General features: G+C 38.1%; 1 protein-coding gene and 1 long non-coding RNA gene across 2 annotated transcripts; one reads left to right on the top strand and one right to left on the bottom strand.

Moving 5' to 3' along the window:
• Positions 1-1,923: 1,923 nt before the first annotated feature.
• LOC108247143 (group 3 secretory phospholipase A2) lies at positions 1,924-16,787 on the bottom strand. Its single transcript, XM_017435047.3, has 7 exons — positions 16,061-16,787; positions 15,678-15,810; positions 14,674-14,808; positions 7,901-8,241; positions 7,687-7,816; positions 6,336-6,446; positions 1,924-3,889 (listed from the first exon to the last, which is right to left on the bottom strand). The coding sequence occupies exons 1-7, from the start codon at positions 16,587-16,589 to the stop codon at positions 3,664-3,666; spliced, it is 1,605 nt and encodes a 534-aa protein (XP_017290536.1). The 5' UTR covers positions 16,590-16,787; the 3' UTR covers positions 1,924-3,663.
• On the top strand, positions 16,530-17,541 carry LOC119617694. The gene is made up of 2 exons (XR_005234058.1): positions 16,530-16,668; positions 16,782-17,541. It is a non-coding gene; the product is annotated as an uncharacterized LOC119617694 (long non-coding RNA).
• The last annotated feature ends 3,296 nt before the right edge of the window (positions 17,542-20,837 follow it).

A 20,837-nucleotide genomic window follows, 5' to 3' on the forward strand; every position in this document is an offset into this window, starting at 1 on the left:
AAAAATTTATATATTGCACCATTATTTTTTTGACCTAACAGCAAAAATGATCCGCTCTCTGGGCGAAGTGGAGCATTTGGTCTGACTGGAGGATCCGTTAATGAATATGAGCCGAAAACATTCCCCAGATAGCACAGAATGGTTTAAACAACATTGATTCAATGACACAGTTTCAACGGTTAGAATTGAATGGTTGTTTCATGGTTGATCCACTGTCAGTTGTCGACTTCAACCAAATATCAACCATTCTGACTATAATTCAATGTTGATTTAACATCGTGTGCTATCTGGGTCTTTTTTCTCTCTCTCTCCCTCTTTTTATCCCAATGGTGCATTGGAAAGAAAATGTCGCCACAGATGCTGTAAATACTGCATTTAGACCAGACGTGGCAATAAAATACAGAATTCCAATGTCATTTTTGACAGAATTGTTCCAGACAGGGACGTATCAGAGCCAGAGCCTTTTTTCATCTGTTAATAATCCCAACCCTAACTCCGCGCTATCGCATCTGCATAAACTTTTTGGTGACTGTTATGACCCTGGACTGGAGCTTTAAGAATTTGGTCCAGATCTCAATGCTGTAGGTTTTATTTGTGCTTCTGTCTCTAAATAAACACAGAGACACGTTAGTCACAGTCTGTGAGAGTCGCGTGCAGTCTGTGCAGCCGTCTGGTGGGAACACGCAGCGCACTGGCAGTGCCGGAAAGTGGGGGGGCCAATGGCCCCCTGGCCCCAGTGGTTCCGGCGCCTATGTGTCAAACTCCATTCCTCGGGGGCGCTCTCCTGCATGTTTTAGACGTGTTCTTGCTTTAAGACACCGGGTTTAAATGGATGACTTGTTGCCATGCTCCTGGAGAACATGATGATTTGGTGAGGAGGTAATTGAAGCATTTGAATCAAGTGTGTTGGAACAGAAAAAACTAAAACTCCCAGGACAGCAGCCCTCAAGGCCTGGAGTTGGACACCCCTGGTCTAACTAATATGAAAGGTAAGGTTTGATCCAATTGAAATTTTACAAAGGAACTCAAAAAGTGATAGTTCTCAGACATTAACACACTATCTGAAACAGACTTGTTTGTTTTTAGAGGATATGAGGGTTGTTTCTTTGTTGTTTTGTTTTTATGTAGTTTTAGTCCTAACGCCATACCAGTTGGTTGCATTAATGCACTATAATTGCTGTCTGCCAACCACCAAAGAAAACCGAAGAAATTTACCTCACATTACCACAGATCTTTCTGAAGCATTTGAGAAAACCCCTTTTAGTGATTTGTTTTTTTTATTTTAGTGAATTTTACTTAATTTGGGTTTCTGTGTCTCTTGTAGTCTTGGTGACTTCTTCTCCCACTCCTGGAATCCTGCCACCTATTTTTAATCCAAAAAACCATGGCCTTTATTCTACAATAACAAGTTTGGATTACAGCTGGCTCAGTCTTGCTCATTGGTTCTGTCCTACCACTCTCCTACAGTTCATTCACCTCACTGGAAATCCTCTACTCAAGCTGGCCTGGAATCCTAACCTCCCTCGGACCTGGAAGGAGGACATTGTAGAGTTAAACAAGTATCAGAAGTCAATACCAAGAACTTTAGATCTGAAGAATCACTCAAGTTTTTGTTTCTGCTGCTCTCCTCGTCCCCCTTGGTCATTCTTAGTAATATCACATTTCGACTGTGTTTACGAGGATATTTTTAGAAATGACAAATAAAAGATTGTTTTGGAAAAAAAAAGTTTTGATGTGGTTACATGTAGTTAAGGCCTTAACCGCTGTTTGAACCAACTGAGCGATCCTCCTCGTTTCTGTTTTTATGCTAAGTTGTGCCAACTGTTACTTTGTTTTAGTGGCTAACTAACCACATGAGGTATCAAACCTGTCATCTAACTGGCTGCAAGAAAGCAAATATACACAATTTTCTTTATGATAAAACTTGGTAAATTTTATTCAGTCACATTCAGTTTCCTCATAAATCAAACCTTTTGATGTACAATTACATACAAGTTTTTTCTTTTAACATTTTATTGTTACAGCAACTAAAAAAAATCTACACAAATCAACAATTCAGAATACTGTACAAATACAAGGCATTGTGTACTTGAAATTCAACAATAGAGAAACATTGTTTCCACATTAGTTAAAATTAGCTTTTAATGAGAAAAACAGTGCAGTGTAAGGTGTAGGCTTTGTTACTGAGGAGATGACCCGAGGAAAATGACTCATCTTTGAGCATTGTAATCCATACAGTGCTCAAAGATGTGTCACTTCCTTAAGAAAAGTATAACCCAATCACTGATTTTCATTTTAGTTATATTAAACGTATGACTTATCAACTTTACTAATAGCTCACATTAAGCTAATTAAAATAAAGATCACCAAGTCATAGTGTAGTACAGAGTGTGTACATGTCAGCTGCAAGATAGATTTTGGCCTAAACATAGTTCTACAACTTCCCAAATGTTGACAAGTCAAAAACTAAATCTTGCCATGTTTAAAAGGAAACACAGAAAAAAGTACTGGAGAACAAATAAGGGATTGTACAATAAATATTTGTTAATGATTATGCAAGTAAATCTTGATAAATCATTTTTAATCAAGCTAATTTAAAAATTATTCCTGTTCTAAAGATAAATTTTAGCTTGTTACATACTTTTCCAAACTATAAAAATGTAATGTAAATTGTATTTCTTAAATAATTTAACTCTTGTACTGGTGTGTGAAAATAAAGATAAATTAAAAGAAATTTCATTCAGAACTAAATTAAATAATTAGCATTCTTTGAAGGAATGCATATCTCATGCCACCTTTCAATCTTAAATTTAGGCTAAAACTATATTCTGACGAAAAAAAGTAATTGTTGCAGTTTTGTTCGAACCTTGTAAGGAGAAACATAAGATACTGATATTATACTGCAAGATATCTTGCTCACATTGTGTTAATAACTCTCAGCTGCCACTACATCAAATCTTTGATCAATTACTCTAAATTTGACTGAGTTATAGCATTTGTATACTTTCTAAGATCAGTTGGCTGAAGCAGCCATCTTGAATTGGGTGGACTTCATAGGGTTGTCAGTTGTTGTTGTCTAGTGACTATTGTCTGAAAGTCTGAAAGTTTCATTAAACTTTGTTCAGTGGTTTATGAGATATTTTGTTAATAGACAAAGGAAATTTTTTTATACAAAAACACCTAGAACTGCACTCAATTTGAGGTAAATATCTATACAACTAACTGAGTTGCAGATATTTTTGTGTTTTCTTAGGTCATTTGTCAATGGCAGCCATCTTGAATGATTTGGAATCCAAAAGTTAAGACGTAGATGTACAGTAGATCCAATGATTACTTTGAGTTTAATTCACATTTGTCCATTCATGAAACAATTTGGTAACACACATACAACAAAAATGTTATCATCTGCCTTTTCCTTTCAGCAGCAGATGACAAAGATAAACAATTTTTTTATGAAAACAAAACTTAAAAGAAAAAAAAAACTAAAAAAGATGGAATTTCATATTTTTATAGCCTTATATTTTTTATAGGAATTTCAAAGGAGTTTCAAAGCTAATCATTTTCACTTTGTGCTAATTAATTAATTACAGTGTCTTGTTTCTGTTTAATTCTTGACTCTGTGGGAAGGTCTCAGGTGAGTTTCCTTCCCCTCACAGCTGACTGCTACTGCAAATTGTGACCATGTTTTCTGGCCTTTTTTGATTGCTTGGCTCGAGTCATCCTCCGACAGAGCTTGCTCAGCCTAACAAGTCTCTCTTTTCTCTTTGATCTCATGTTTGTTCTCCTAACCATCAGTTTCATCACCTGCAGATGATGCTGCTCCTCCATTTCTGAAACACTCCTCTGGACCAGCTGAGAAAACTCTGCCTTAACAACAACTGCAGAACAGCTGTTTAATGAAGAACAAAATATAGTTTGTTAGTAGTTAAAAGAAACCATCAAAAGTAAGTCTTTACCTGGCTACGTTTTATATGACAATTGCAGTCATTGGTGACCTTAAGATTTAGACTTTTAGAATTTAACATAAAAAATATTAGTAGATAGGTAGGTGTGCATATATGTATAGATGTATGCATGTCTTGTAGGAGTCATTTTCTGATTGTGAAGACAGATGGTTTAAGAAAGGGGTAAATGAAGCCATCCATGTCAAAAAAAGAAAAAAAAACTCTAAACAGAGGAGGTGGTCTCAGATTTCAGCTTTCAAAATTCTATAATGGAGCATTATGCCTGATATCCAGTCGGTTTCACTCAAATCAACACCTACATTCATATAACCAGAGATGCCCATTTGTGAGCCAGGCAAAGACCCTAATGAGTGTCTATTGTTAAGGAGAGTGAAGGCAATCTGCATGTGAATCTAGCTTACATAACATCTCAGCTTTAAAAGCTTGAACTCCACACACTCTTCTTTTGGAATTGATGAACAAAACAAATTCAGCTACAGAATAAAAGCCCAGTTGTTTTGTTTTTTTACTCTTTTTTTTGGGTGGGTAGGCATGGACTGCAGCAGAGCTTGATATGATTCACACCTACTGGCTAAAGAAAGATGTAAGATGTAAGATGCAGACAGGCAAAGGATACATGGACCGGAAGTCCCCCAGTCAAAGTGGGAGACTCCATCAAGGGTGGTGGGGAATGACAGGGCTAAGATACTGTGGGACTTCCAGGTCCAAACAGGCGATGGCTAACCAACCAAACATTGTCGTGGTTGACAAGATACACAAGAAAGCAGTAACATCAGGAAGGAGCACAGAAGCTGGAGAAATACTAAGGGCTGAAAGAGATTGTGGAGAAGTTGTGGAGAGTCAAGCCCTTAGTGGTGCCAGTGGTCATAGGAGCACTTGGTGCAGTGACTGCCAAATTAGAAGAGTGGTTTCAACAGATCCAAAGAACAACCTCAGAGATCTCTGCCCAGAAGAGCGCAGTCTTAGGAACAGCTAAATACTGCACTGAACCCTCAAGCTCCCAGGCCTCTGCCAGAGGACTTGAGTTTGAAATGAAGTAGAACTGCTTATGTGCGTAAAAAAAGGGCGAGATGAGAAGTTTATGTGCATGGAATATATATATATATGGGAGTTTGTGTAGTGAGGGAAGATCAGGGGTATTAGGACTTAGTGTATATGTATTTTAATGTGTATGCATATGCTTGTTGTTAAAACACAAAAATCACAGAGCAAGCTCTTGACCTGGAATGGAAATTACAGTAGATTCAATGAGCACAGTATTATCATGTAAACGTTATTTACAATCAAAACCGAAAAACCTCTAACGTTTCCAGGAGATTGTTCTTGTGTAAACAAGGCCTCAATTCAAAACTGGATAGTGTGGAGTTCCAAGCGTTAAATTGCAAGAGATGTTTTATTTATGTAGCTAAATTCACATGTGAATTAATCTCACTCCCCTTCCACCAGAGAATTGTTAGGGTTTTGTTTGCCTGGTTCACAAGACAAAAGTTTTGGTCATATTCATGAAGGTGTGAATACACTCCCTAGGAGTAGTGTGGGAGTATGAGAGAATGTCAAGGAAAGTGTCAGACTACAGGAACCATCAATGTTTCAGTTTGAGGTGCAGACAACAAAGACTCATCCCGATTAGCATAAAACAGAACTTTGCCATCAAAATACATGAAGCAGAAGACATACTTCTTAAAGCTCTGAACAAGCTTAGGGGTTAATCAGATCTGTAATTTAAAATGATTTTTAGCTCTCTGATGGTTATCGAATAGCACTAAATACAGGTATGAAATCTCAACGCGCATTGAAAACATTCATTCAAATCACCTTTGGAGGGGGTCTGGACCCCTTGTATCTGCACATATTTGGCAGTCTGAAAAGTAATCCATTTCACACCTCAGTGTAGACCCTCATACTGTACTGAGGTGATGCCACAAGTAGCAAAGTGGACATCTCTGGGTTAAAAAAAAGTCTGCCTAACTGTGGCTGATTTTTGATAATTAAAACTAAGATCCTTGAAAACTAGTCACAAGGGAACACAAGCCAGTTTATCTCTTGTGCCAGTTCCAAGCCTTGGTAAATGGTGAGGGTTGTGTCAGGAAGGGCATCTGGTGTAAAACACTTTTGCCAAAATTAATATGCGAGTTCATCCAAGTGACATATACCAGATCAGTCTGTTTTTTATATTTTAATATTAGTTTCTTTATTTCTTTTATAAGTTCAAAATAAATTTTGTTATATTTATTTATTCAAAAGTTTGTTTTATGTTGTGTAGATATTTAATATAAGATTTTCTATGCCTGTCTTACAAAGTGGTCATACTATAATATAGACAGTATAAAAGTGTGCAGTTTGACTAAATCCATGTCTGTAAATACTGACGTGCTGTCTGCTTTGCAGTCCTGAGGCAGGAAGCAGAACTGAGACACATGTCCCAGTAGAAGAATCTGCACTTTGGTCAGTTGTCTTTGTTTGGCCAAAATCTGAAATAATCTAAAAAAAAAAAGAAAGGTCACATGTTAAATACCAACACACACAAAAAAACAAAAAACAAAAACAAAACACTTATGGATTTTTACCAGCTCATCAAAACGAATAGATAGACCAAAATGTGCAAACATTACATTATATGAAAAGATAGAAAATCCTGTTAGAAAGCCACTCCACCTTATGTAAGAGTGTGAAACTGAATGAGTTTCTATGCTGATCATAGTGCAGGTGAATGTGTATACTGCTTGTGAATTCAGGTGAATGTGATTCAAGTGTGCCTCCTGCCTGAGGCTTTCCCATGTGAAGTCTACGTATTTCACCTTGCATGTGTTTTTTTTTCCTCCGGGTACTCACTTTTCCACCCACAGACCAAAAACATGCATTTAAGGTTAATTGGTAACTCTAAATTGCGTTAGATGAGAATGGTTGTCTGTCATGTTTGTCTCTATGTGGCCTTGTGACGGTTTTGTGACCTGTCCAGGGTATACCCATCTCCCGTACAATAACCGCTAGAGATAGGCACCAGCTCCCCCGTGACCCTGCATGGGGAAACGGGTAAAGACGATGGATGGATAAATGGATTTAAGTTTGAGTAATATTTGCTAATTAGTGAATTACATATTATTATTATTTGTTATTGCACTATTGCCATAGTTGAAAAAAATACATCTTCTTTAGTTATTTATTTAATTTTGTATAATTTTTTATTTAGACAGCTAGACAAGTGGAACTGTTATGTGGACTTTTCTGGAAAGTCAACCATAGCCTTGTCTTTAACATAATTCTGCAGCTTTCCACAAAGAATAACTAACTCTCAGTTTACTGCAGCTGAATGTTTAGGCTGCTTGTAATCCCAATAAATGTGTATGCTGATTGTAATGCAGGTGGATGCATATGCTGCATGTACTGTAGATAAGTTTGTTTCTACTTGCTTTACAAAGAAATGTGTACGCTGCATGAATTGCAGATAAATGTGTATGCCACTCGTAGATCAGATGAATGAGTTATGCTGCTTGTACAAATCTGTGTTCTGTAACCTTCCACCAAGTCATGTGTGTTTAAACAGGCTTATACAGAAACCAAGGTGAGTGCACTTTTATCACTAGGTCTGAGGCACTCTGCAAATAGCAGCAGATTTTTTTTAACCCTAGCTCAATAAATGTGTGTAATCTGGACATGGTTCGAATCATTCCACACGTCATTATAAATGATCCAATGTTACCAAATTCACTTGTTGATTTACCCAGTGGTACAGTTGCAGTGGTACAGTGTCCTTGGCTCTGTGTTCTGGAAGCCATATTTCCTCTGCTGGGGTAGGATCTTACTCCTACATTCATCGAGTTCTTTATATACGTCACATAACATCTGCTCATCTGTGAGGGGGATTCAGCAGTGAAAATTTCCAGCTTTAATAATACATTGTGCAAAACTAAACTAATCGTATTTTCAGTAAATACCTGTAGTGTTTGTGTAACGCTCAATCACGACTTGGTGTTTTGCAGGCAAAACATTCTCCAGCTCATTTCTCCTAACAGTCACTTGTGTTGTGGGTTTCCTTGGGACAGATGGAGTAGCAGTGATTGAGGATGAAATGGTTGCAGAAACAGAGACCGTAGACATGGCATCAGTGGTGGGGAGGACCTGTGGATCTGAGATGCCGCTCTCTTGGAGTTCTGCCGGTGCTGTGGAGTTTATGTTGGAATACGGGCTGTTCATGAAGGCATCTGCTGGCTGGATGGACTCATACAGTGTGGGGGGATGGACATCAGCATACAATGCCAGTTGAGTTTTTTTACACCTGTATGTCAAAGCAGAGAAAAAACATCCTCTGAGAATTAAGCCCTGTTTACATGTGAACAATCTCCTGGAAACAGACATTTTCTGATGTTGAGTAGGAAAAAGTTATACATTTATACGATAATGCTGTCCTCCTTGAATCCGCTGTAGTTTCCATGGCAGGTCGCTAGCTGGCACTGTGATTTTTGTATTTCAACGAGATACATGCAGACACTTCAGTCTCTCAAGCATGAAAGGAGTTGCATTCAAAATGATGAATACACATAAGTTTGTTTAGACTGACAGTGAGGTTGGATTGTTCTTAGACACTGAAAAAGGCTTGTCTTTCCATGAAAGTTTCTCTTTCTACTCTTCTACATTGGATTTCTTTTGCCTGAGACATTCACTTAGCAGATTATTATTAGGGGCTTTCTTCCTGATGTACTCCAGGATCTTGGTTGTATCATCCTGTATAGTGGCTCTGATGCTCACTAGTCCTCTGCCTCCCTCCTTTCTCTTAGTGTACAGTCTCAGGGTGCTGGACTTAGGGTGAAACCCTCCGCACACTGTGAGGAGATTTCATGTTTTAATGTCAGTGGCTTCTATCTCCTCCTTTGGCCAGGTTATTATACCAGCAGGGTGTCTGATGACTGGCACTCTATATGTGTTGATGGCTTGGACTTTAATCTTACCATTCAGCTGGCTCTTCAGGACCTGCCTTACTCCCCGTAAGTACTTGGTTGTGGCTGACTTCCTTGTGGCCTCATCCTGGTTGCCATTTGTCTGCTGAATACCAAGGTATTTATAGCTGTTCTGGACATCTGCAATGTTGCCTTCAGTTAGTTCAACCCTTTCAGTTGTGATCACTTTGCCTCTTTTGGACACCATTCGGCTGAACTTATCAAGTCTGAATGACATACCAATGTACTTGCTGTATATCCTGGTGAGGTGGATCAGTGAGTCAATGTGTCGCTCACTTTTTGGCATACAGATTTATGTCATCCATGTAGAAGGGGTGACTGATGACTGTTCCACTTTGGAACCAGTAGCCTTGGAAAGGCTAAGCAACAATTAGTCTTGGAAAGGGATAAAGGTCACAGGTACCTAGCTTGGTCATAATCTTGCTTCTCAGGGCAGCTGCCCTTGTATTCAGTTCACCTCACCATAGAATTGCTGGTATGTGTGACCACTGCTATCAGCAATGGAGCACACAATATTGAGGCTAAAGAGATAAACGGGCATGAATGTTGTTCCATTAATACTCACAGATGTACTATACCATATTGTTAATTTAAAAACATTGGCAGCCCAATAGTAATATAGAAAGTTTGGTAGGGCTAGCCAACCGTCTCCCTTACACCTCTCTAGAACTGTTTGTCGCACTCAAGGTATGGTTTTACTCCAAATAAATGCACTAATGTGCCCGTAAAGTTCCCTGAAGAATGATTTGGGAATAAAGATAGGGATTGTTTGAAAAACGTATAAGATTTTGGGTAGAATAACCATCTTTACCAAGTTAATACGCCCAGCCAAGGACATGGGCAGGGTCGGCCAGCGATTGAGATCTTCCTTGAGTTTTACCAATGTTGATTCAAAGTTCTTTTGAAATATGTCCTTATAACTACATGTAACTTTAACTCCAAGATATGTCATAAAGCCCACCCTAGTCCTCAATGGGTATGATTTAAAGGATTAATTTTGATCTACAACACCAATCGGAAACAATACACTTTTAGTGAAATTTATCTTGTAACCTGAAGATTTACCAAACTGCGAGATTATGTCTAGACATTTCGTAATAGAAACCTCTGGATACGATATATATAACAATAAGTCATAAGTATATAATGACAATTCATGTATTAGGCTGCCTCTCATGATGCTGCATACATCATTGTTGGTATTGGAGCCAAATATGTGTATTTTGGTTTTTGGCCACTAGATGGGGATGTCGGTTACAATATATAAATCAATAGGTGACAGGTAGCTAGCAGGTGTTGAACCCGGAAGGGCCTAAAAGTTTTTGACCGCTGTTACGGAGTCATTTGTGACACTGCTGCCGTGTACAATCGAATAAATGGAATTTGTTCACAAATGTTTATTTGATTGGAACAAGTGTGGAGTTTGGACTACAAGAAGATCGGGGATCGAGATTGCACGCGACCAACAGGTGCAATGTTAGCCGCTCAGCGCGTCAACAACAAAGCAGCAACGGGTCAACGCTTAAACTAGTGCAGGGTTGAACTGGCTAGTATAGTTGGTTCACAGTACTATGGCAAGTGGCTCAATAACCAAATCAAAGAGAAGAGGGGAAAGACGACACCCTTATTGCGTTCCTGTTTTAAGGGTGAAGTATGAAGAATTATAATTATTGGTCCTCACTCTAGCTTAGGGCACTGCATATACTGTGGAAATGCAAGAGATAAAGACACGTCTGAAGCCAAATTTATTCAGAATTTTAAAAAGATGTTTTAGTTTTATTAAAAGCATTATACGCATCCAATGAGATCACAATCTCTAATGAATGAGTGAAATGTTCGGAGAATAATATGTTATAGAGGCGACTGAGGTCATGAAATGACTGCCTGCCCTTTACAAAGCCCGTCTGATCTGGATATAGAATCATTGGGACAATAGATTGTAATCTTAATCATAGGATCTTAGTGAATATTTTATAAATCACATGTAAGTAAGCTGATCGCACAGTAAGACTCACATTTAGTGGTATCTTTCCCCTTTTTAGGGAGCACTGAAATCGTGGCTTGTGTCATAGATGTACAGAGTTTTTCCATGTTCAGAGTTTCCCCCAGTGTATTATAAGCCTGGTGGGCCGCCAGGCTAAGCTCCACTTGTTTATTATAAATACGTCATTTTTTATACGTTTTTTTCCACCCGCACCCCCAAAACGCTATCTTTCTCTACCTAACTGTGCGAGGGTACGCGTGCCGACAGTAATGAAATCGCGCTGTCCCCGCCCCTGTATGAAGGTCCCGTGTATGGCGTGATTTTTGTGCCACCAGGTTAAGCGCGTGAGCAGTTTGTGCGAGTTGAGCGATCTGTGCCCTCAAATCAGTGTCACTGCGCGCTCAACCTGGTGGCACAAATATCACGCCATATATAAGCGCCAAGTATAAACGCCCCTCCACCATAAACGCTCAGGTCCACGCGCTGTTCGCGGAGCCCCACACGACTCTAATGAGCCCTGAGGTTGAGACACATTCAGCTACCAGAAGTTAGAAATAAACATTATCGGGTTTAACTAAAAATGGTTAGTTGAGCTAAAATTCAGCGGGTGCCTTTACAAGACCGAATATGGGAAGCATGTTTTGTACTTAGTGAATATATTAATATGACACGTGTTAATTTATCCTTGTTTAACAGTAAAATTATGCTATTAAATTCAGCATTAGATGCTTTGTTTTGTTGTTGCATGTAGTGATCCAACATGCAGCCTGTGCCACAAAAAGCACAGTACAGTACAGCATCTCTCTATTTTTCAGAGTTCTTTGTTGTTATTCATTGGCCTTGACGTGAGACGTGTGTTGGTGCCTTGTTTGCACTTTTTCATTTATGTTAATTTATTTTTATTAGGATTCAAATTAGGTTCAAACAATTTGTATTTATTTTAATTGTATTTTTGTTTAAAAACGTATTTCAAAAGTGCAAATATTTGGCACAAATAACTTACAATATGTTACAACATTTGTAAATGATTCATCAGACAACAACTAGGTCTTAAATTGCCAATTACATGAAGTCAACCTTTTGGCTTGAAGCCAGAGTTCCATCAAGACTGGGAGTGGTCAGAGATGACAATAGTATCATAGCTACAAGACTTAACTAACTGAAGCATTTTTTGATCTAACAAAAAAAATCTAATCTTGAATAAGTCCCATGGAGAGAAAAAGGAAAAGTCCTTTGAAGTCATTTGAAATCTCCATGGATTCACTACACCACTGGACTGACAGAAGTTATTTATAACAGTTGCATATTTGGAGGTGTGGGGGTGGGGTGGGGGGCTTTAGATGCTTTGGATTAGTCTAGAGAGGGCTCAAGAATAGTATTAAGGTCTCTTCCAAGAATCAGGTGGTGTGCACCCAGCTACGGCACAGAACCAAATAGTTCCTTAAAGAAGTTTTGGTTGTTCCAGTTAGGAGCATATATACTAACCAGGACCACTGGCCAATCATAAAGTCGTCCCTGAACAATTACAAATTGTCCACCCTCATCACATATGACTCTAGTTTGTGAGAACTGTACATTTTTTCCAATCAAGATGGCTGTGCCACAACTTCCAGAATTTTATTCAGAGTGGTAGACCTGTGGTACCAGACCTCTCTGTAATTTGAGAATGGCTTTTGTGCAAAGGTGTGTCTCCTGTAAGAGTATTACCTCTGCTTTCAGTTTATTCAGATAAGAGAACACAATACTTCGCTTTACAGGATGGTTAAGTCCTCTCACGTTCCAGTTTGCAAATTTGGTTGTTGGTCTGTTCATATCATACATGGAACCCATGCCTGATATTAACAAGATTAATCCAGTCCAACTGGATTTGCACTACTGTAAAACCTCAACTTTGACGAGACGGAGCCGGGCATGTTAGGTGCTGTACTCGCCCAACTGTTCAATTCGGACACTGAAGAAGAAGAATTCGAGGGATTCGTTGATGAGGAATGAACTGATAAAGTGAAATTTATGTTTCTTTTGTGTGTTTACAGCTGAACAAGGTTGGTCATATTGTGAATATGGACATTAACATTTGAACAATGTTGAGTTATTGTTATATTGTTATTGCTTTGCACTATTTCGAGAGTTACTATATTGTGATTGCACTAACATTTGATTTACCGTAACAGTTTCAGACCGTTTCTTTTACGTGTTTACTGAATCGAGGAAAAGTTCCACTCCACTACCTGTTATACCTTGCTGTTGTTAAAACATAAACTGTGTCGCGAAAATACTACGTCACAGACATTACCTCGGGAAAAATAATAAAACAGCTGTTTATTCATTTTGGGAGAGAACGGAGTTGTCAGAACGCTGGTTTGTATTCCATTAATAAAGTTTGACTGACTTATCTGACTGTTTTGTTGACATTCCCTTTAGCGAAGCTCCATCTAGTGGATGCATAACGCAACCCCAGCCACTACTGTAGCTTCTATTCTATTCTAATGCGGTGCACCTTATATTTGAAAAGTTTTAAAATAGGCCATTCATTGAAGGTGCGCCTTATAGTGCGGAAAGTACAGTATATACATTTTTAAAGTTTTCCAAAAATATAAAATTTTGGAAATCCTAAGTGACACACATATTTACACACAAAGACAGTAGTCAATATGGCCAAACAGTTCAATTTTAGTTTCATCAGATCACAGGACTTGACTCAAAATATAAAAGGTGTTTGTCCCTGTATGCATTTGAAAACCGTAATCTGGCTTTTTGATGTTGCTTTTGAAGTAATGACTTCTTCCTCACTGAGTGGCTTTTCAGCCCATGTTGTTTTATTGTGGATAATGACTTCAGCAGCATCTTCACAAGGTATTTTGTTTTTGTTTTGGCATTGATACAGATGATGGAACGACATTCCAATGGTATTTATACTTGTGTATAATTATTTGAACAGATCAACATGGAACCTTCAAGCATCTGGAAATGTACATATGGATGAACCAAAGTTGTGTGGAGGTCGACAATTCTCTTCCAGATATCTCGGCTGATTTCTTTACCATCATGATGTCACACAAAGAAGCAGTGTGTTTGAGGTGTACCTTTTAAATGCATCCACAGGTGTGCCTCCAATTAACTCAAATGTTGTCAGCTAACCTACCAAAAGCTTCCAAAGCCACGACATCATCAACTGGCCTTTCCCAAATTGTTACTTTCTCCAAAGTCACAAGTTTACATTTAGTAAAATAAAAAAGGCATTGGTTGAAGCTGACAATATCAAGTCAGAATAATACATGTGGTTGTACACTGGAAACCATGACCGCCTTTCTAAATGTTCAAATCAATTCATCAAATGGCTTTTGAAATATTTATGTCTGGAAAAAAGTGGAAAAATATTCAATTACCAAAACTATTTTGTTGTGTTCTTAGGTTTGTAGTTAGAGCATGTTCTTTTCTTTTGCTGTAATTGCTCCTTGTCACCAGAGGGTGCTGCTGTGACAGCATAGGGCAGAAGAGTATGCCAGACGTGTTTTGTAATGGCAGACCCACAGTTAATGGAATAATACTACTTAGTTCAAATAGTCATTTCCTATTTTATTACAGCCTCCACAACACTATTAATAAAGCTCCTGGTAATATCAGGAACTTGTGTCATAAAATTAAATGCCAAAAAACTAAATGCAATCTGTGGTGAAAAAAATAAGGTTCAATATTACTGAGTGAATCCTTCAAAAGTTCACAAATACAAAACTACACAAACAAATATCTCAATATAAGCGCCACTTACATTCCAAACCAGTTTCTCTCTGCACACTGGAGTTGGTGGGAGAAGGTGAAGCAGTGCATCTTCAGCAAGTTAAAGAAGGTATAACCCACTACATCAGATATGCTGTCATTCGCCTTGCTCAAACAACTGCGAAACCTTTAACATATACAGAATCAGACATTAACAAGAGAAAAACTGCTGAAATTTGTTGAAGAATAAATTAACTGAATTGTTAAAAGGTAAAACAGCAGAAAGAAGATAAAATTAGAAAAAGAGCAAAGACAGTTTTAGTTTTGTTGTAACTTTTAAACTAAGTTTTAGTTTTTAACTAAAACTAAAAAGCTAAAATGAGCAAAGCCATAGTAAAATCTATAATGAGCAAAACTGTAGCTAAAATCTAAAGCTACTAAAACAGTAGCTAAAAGCTAAAATTAACCAAAGTGCAGCTAGAAGCCTAAATTAGTCAAGCTTTTAGTTTTAGCTTTAAACTAAAACGTTTAGCTTTTAGCCAAAACTAAATGTTAAAATTAGCAACACAGCAGCTACTAAACTAGTAAAACATTAGCTAAAATTAAGCAAAACTTTAGTTAAATGCTAAACTTAGTAAAACTTGCTAAAAACTAAACTTAGTAAAGTTGCAGTTAAAAGCTAAAACTAACAAAACGGTAACTAAAAGCTCAAATTAGCAAGAAACATAAGACAGAAACAGTGACTATGTTTAAGTACATTTCAGAGAACAATGTTTGTGAAGGAATCTAAAAGATCTAAATGCTTTTCATTCGGAAAAGATTTTGTATATAAATTTAAATAATTAAAAAAGTATAAAAGTTACAAATAGCAAAAGTCATCATAGCACACTATTCCTGTTTGAGCCAAATATTTTGACTGAATGGTTAAAATAAAACAATGAATGCAGAAGTACTTTGAATGCAAAAACATATACAGAAGAAAATAAACAGTGTGACTGCTGACTCAGCTGGATCAGAGGTTACAGATGAGAATATGATTTGAGAGAAAGTGGTTACTTGTTGTCACAGTTGCAGTGAGACATGGTGAAGATGTTGCTGTTGAAGACACCATACTCAGAGTGAAAAGACAGGATAGTGTGTTTGCACTGGTCATGTTCCCGGCAGCAGCTGTCAGTGTCAGAAAAAACCCCTGCAAGTGTACAAAGGAAAGAGAAGGCCTTAAACACAGGACAAATTGACTGAAAAAAAATCTTTCTTCTTTCTTATTAAATCATCATAAAAACTCCAAAAAAGCTATATGTTTTTTTCACTTGCTTTGAGCTGTCGCTGTTTAATTATCACTCTCTTATACCTGTTATTTCCCTCTTGCGTGTGTGTGTGTGTGTGTGTGTGCTGGCTTTGTTTACTTATTGCACTGCAGAAAGCTAGAACCAACTTACCCAAATCTGCATATGAAGGTGCCTTGTTACCAGATCCGCACCAAAGTGTCCCAGGTACAATGAAGCCACGCTTCACACGTGGATGTATCTTTACTTCTGAACTTTTATCTCCTTCTTGACCTCCAGCGCTTCTCGCGTGTCTCCTCCCTGTGCGCTCTGTGAGCTTAAAGCCTAGAGAAGCCAGAGAGACGCACTGTCCCGCCTCAAACATGGCGTCCGAACTGACATTTTCATTTGGGTGAGGGGAAGAGTCCTGTGCGCGCTCGCGGCACACGGACATGTAGCTCCGGATCACTGCTGCGTCATCGCTCCAGGTGCAGCTGAGCAGGACGCGCCGCCAGGACCAGGAGGTGTGGTACAGGCGCACGGAAACAGGGTTCTGCCGGGGATCGCTCCGGAGAAAACTGTAGTGGATTCTGTTGTTTGGCAGGACTTTAGTCCATGAGCAGAGGATGGAGGCTCGTGCGGCGGTGTGGCTCAGAAGTGATGAAGATAAAATGAGTGACAGAAGAGCAGCCATGCGTGTCATTGTGGCACTTAAATGGAGCCGGAGCTGGATCTAAATATGACTTCAGATCCTGGGAGGTTTTCATCCATTCAAACTCCAGGTTTGTTTTAAATAGGAGGAGGGTGTTCTGGTGGATTAACAGACATGCAGATCTGCCACGTGACCTGCTGGTTTAGCCAAACAACTCTCTCTTTCTCTGCCCCACATTTACAGCCACAGCATTACCATACTCCAGGGACGTGCGGTCAGGGGAGGCAGGTGTCATCATGACAAGAAAAAAAAAATGATAATATAAAATGAATATTAATATTTGTCCATTGATCATTATGTATGACTAATTTGCGAACATTTTTATAGTCAAAATCGCTGAAATTGCATATTTCCTGTTCAGATACAAGGGTGAAACGAGGTGGAGGAAATGCATATTGAAGAATAACATTTAGTATATGTTGGATTTAAGATATTTTTTTATTCCATCTTTGAGAACATCCAAGTTGATTTTGTTGAGGTTCAAGTTGTTTTTGTAAAGCCAGTGTTTACTATTTTATGTAATCTTTTCTATTAATTCTTTTTTTATTTCTCCTCTGTTTTTGCAGTTAAGAAAGCAGGAAATCTGTTCTACCTCAGATTTGAAACTTATAATTTGAATGTATAAAAGGCAGTATTCTCTGGTTTGCCTGAACTTTTCTATTTAAAGCTAATGAATATTTTTTTACTCTTTTGTGTTAGCACTGAAAAAAGCAAGGAATTTGTTGCACCTTAGACTTAAAATATATTGTATAAAATGCAGTATTTACTATTTTGTCTAAACTTGTTTTATTTTTAAATCAAGTATTTTCTTTATTTATCTTTTCTGTTTGAACTTTAGAACAAAAAAGCAAGAGATTTGCTGTACTATTGATTTGAAACTTGGAAATACTGGAGGTTTAATGTTATTGCATTGTTATTATCAATAAAATGTTAAAGAGTTAAATGAGTTGTTTACTTAGTTCTTTTACGTGTATGTGTATTACTCACTGAAGATAAATACATAAACTAAAAGCTGGAGTATAGACATTTTTATAAGCATATTTGTGAGCCTGCCACTTTATTATTTTAATATAATTTAATATCTTAGTATAACTTTTCTTCAGGTTAGAGCAAACTACTGTTACAAGTAAACTTTCTAAACTACAAACATTTAGGGATGCTCAAAAAGGAGATATTGGACTGATCTGGACCAACTGGTGTTATTGCAGATTATCCGATTACTCGATTAATCGTAAGAATAATCGATAGATTACTCGATTACTAAAATATTCGTTTACAACAGCCCTAGCGGGACAGTCTTGTTCTTATTTCCCTGGTACTGTTTTGGGCTGCTGGCGCTCGCTACATATAGGTGTCTCTCAACGCTCGTAACCGCCGCGCTGTGCTCGCGCTCCAAGGGAACTACGGAGACCGTGAAAGGTCAAACAACTTCTTTTGGCGAAGTTAACCCACTGTTTTGCTAGCGTGATAGCTATACATACAGACTCTGTTATGGACAATATAGAAAATGTTTGGGAAAAAAACAATAAATTATTAAAATAAATAACGACTTATCTATTAACAGAATTGTTTAGAGGGGCAAATATTTCTCATTAAAAAACAAAAAAAAATCATTATTTTAGGAATAAAATGTGCAAATAATATCAGATTACAGAAAACGTCTACCAAAAATGTGTTTGATACTAAAGAAAATGTTTTTATTGTGAAAACATTTCATAAGCAGTTTATACACCCCATCAGATACAATAGCAGAGGATGAATTAGCATAATGTTAGATTAGTGGACATTAATGGGCAATAAGGGCCATGTTTCCATAAAATATTAGGCATGTCCAAGTAATGGTTCTGCAACTTCAAAGAGATGTCATCACCCACATCAACCAGTTTAACACGCTGACAATAGTATCTGACGGGTGATATAAGGCCGTCAGATACTGTTTCCCCAGTTTAACAAAGGGGGAACGGTATCTGATGGGGTGTATAAACTGCTTATGAAATGTTTTCACAATAAAAACATTTTCTTTAGTATCAAACACATTTTTGGTAGACGTTTTCTGTAATCTGATATTATTTGCACATTTTATTCCTAAAATAATGATATATTTTTTTTGTTTTTTAATGAGAAATATTTGCCCCTCTAAACAATTCTGTTAATAGAGAAGTCATTATTTATTTTAATAATTTATTGTTTTTTTCTCAAACATTGTCTATATTGTCCATAACAGAGTCTGTATGTATAGCTATCACACTAGCAAAACAGTGGGTTAACTTCGCCAAAAGAAGTTGTTTGACCTTTCACGGTCTCCGTAGTTCCCTTGCAGCGCGAGCACAGCTCGGCGGTTACGAGCGTTGAACACGAACGGGCTCCTTTTGCCGCATACGCGGCAAAAAACGCAGGGGGTACCATATCTGATGGGGGAACCGGTCTCGACGTAACAGCAGGCATGTATTACAGACTCCAATCACACCCACGAGTTTTATTAAACTACAGGAGACTACTGATCCACTTCAGACATGCGATGAATGATCAGCTGAGAAATAAATCATGTGAACTAATTTACAGACAGAAGATTCTGGACTTGTTTCCTTGTTTTCTTGTTGTTGTTTTATAGTTGCACATGACTCAGATATATTACTGAAGCCTGGAACAGATCCAGATAGTGTGACCTTTGACCTCTGTTTCTCAATTTTTTTCTTTGTGAAACTATTGACCCCATCTCAGAGGTCATGACCCTGAGCAGCAGATTTTTTTTTTCATGTTAGGAGAATATCTTTTACACATGGTGTGTGCATTTGTATGCATGTCAGTGGCGTCTGGCTGAGTTTTCTCCAGGGGGGGCTATAAGTCCAAAATAGACATGTACTAAGGTATCACACCAGTGTATTTACATGAATGAAAACAACAGAAGCAACATTGTATTGTACATATAAATGCACAAGTGCTTCCGGAACACACCGATACTTACAAAGACAGAGGTCTCCCAAGGCACAAGCCTGTAGGACACATTTAGCGTTTATAAGATCTGTTTTCTCCCTTTTTTTTCTAAACTTTACCGGAGAAAATACGTCAAAGCTTGTTTTATGATGCGAGCACTCACTACGTCATGTATTCATAACGTACAATATAACAAAGATCAGATGTCTCACTCCGATTAGAATTCAAAATCAAACATTCTAACAGATTTTAGTATAAATTTTCCTAAACTAATTATTAACTATGAACTTATTTATTACCTTGTGTATGTTACTTAGTCACGTAGTGAACTTATTACTGTCTTTGAATAAAAGGCAGGACACCCGCGGCTCGACTTTTCAATCAGGCAAACTTTATGACAGACGAATATGACGTCAGCCCCCATGGCGGGAGTGCCACGCTCCGGTGGCGGGAGGGCGGTGAAATGGAAACACAGCTGCATTCATCTCTGGGCGCAGAGTTATTACTTACCCTGTCAGAAACCAGAACTTTGTTATTACCATGGAGAGTTTGGACATCATTTACAAAGCTGCTGAAACACTGGTTGTATGAATTCATTGCTTTTAGGCCAAAAAGCTCCTCTATGGTGTAGGCACTCTGTTGTAGATGTAGTAGTAATGTTCTAGTACAAGATAGCAAATTGTTGGGCTCATCAACATTTCCTCTTTTGTCACCCTATATGGGTCAATCCCACCAGTAGCAATATTCTGCATATATCTTTCTCTCGCACATTGGTCAAGAGTGAGTAAATACCTGGATTTAATGTGCTTTTAAGCCATCATTGTCTAGTGCTTATGTAACAACATGGTGAAAATATCTCTTTCGGCCAAGACTTGTGGGAACTATGTACAAACTTACTGCCCAAGATGGCCACCAAAGCTAATCAACCTTAGTGAACACAAAAATGAGTATAACTCCTACAGATATTGAGCAAACGTTTGTGTGGTAGTAGCTGAGAGTCATCCCCAACACATACTTTGATCACCAACTGTGCAATAGTTTTGTTAAAACGTATCCATACAAGGCAGCAGATGATATGCATTTTTTATTAAATACTAGTTTCAGTTATGAATATGAATATGAATATGAATATAAATATACGAGAGAAGACAATACTTCGAAGACCTCCTCAATCCTACCGGCACGTCTTCCATTCAGGAAGCAGAGCCTGGGGACTTTGGGTCGGACTCTCCAATCTCCGGTGCTGAGGTCACCGAGGTGGTTAAAAAGCTCCTCGGTGGCAGGGCTCCGGGGGTGGATGAGATT

This window comes from Kryptolebias marmoratus, linkage group LG14, assembly GCF_001649575.2.
Source record: "Kryptolebias marmoratus isolate JLee-2015 linkage group LG14, ASM164957v2, whole genome shotgun sequence".
Classification (NCBI taxonomy): Eukaryota; Metazoa; Chordata; class Actinopteri; order Cyprinodontiformes; family Rivulidae; genus Kryptolebias; species Kryptolebias marmoratus.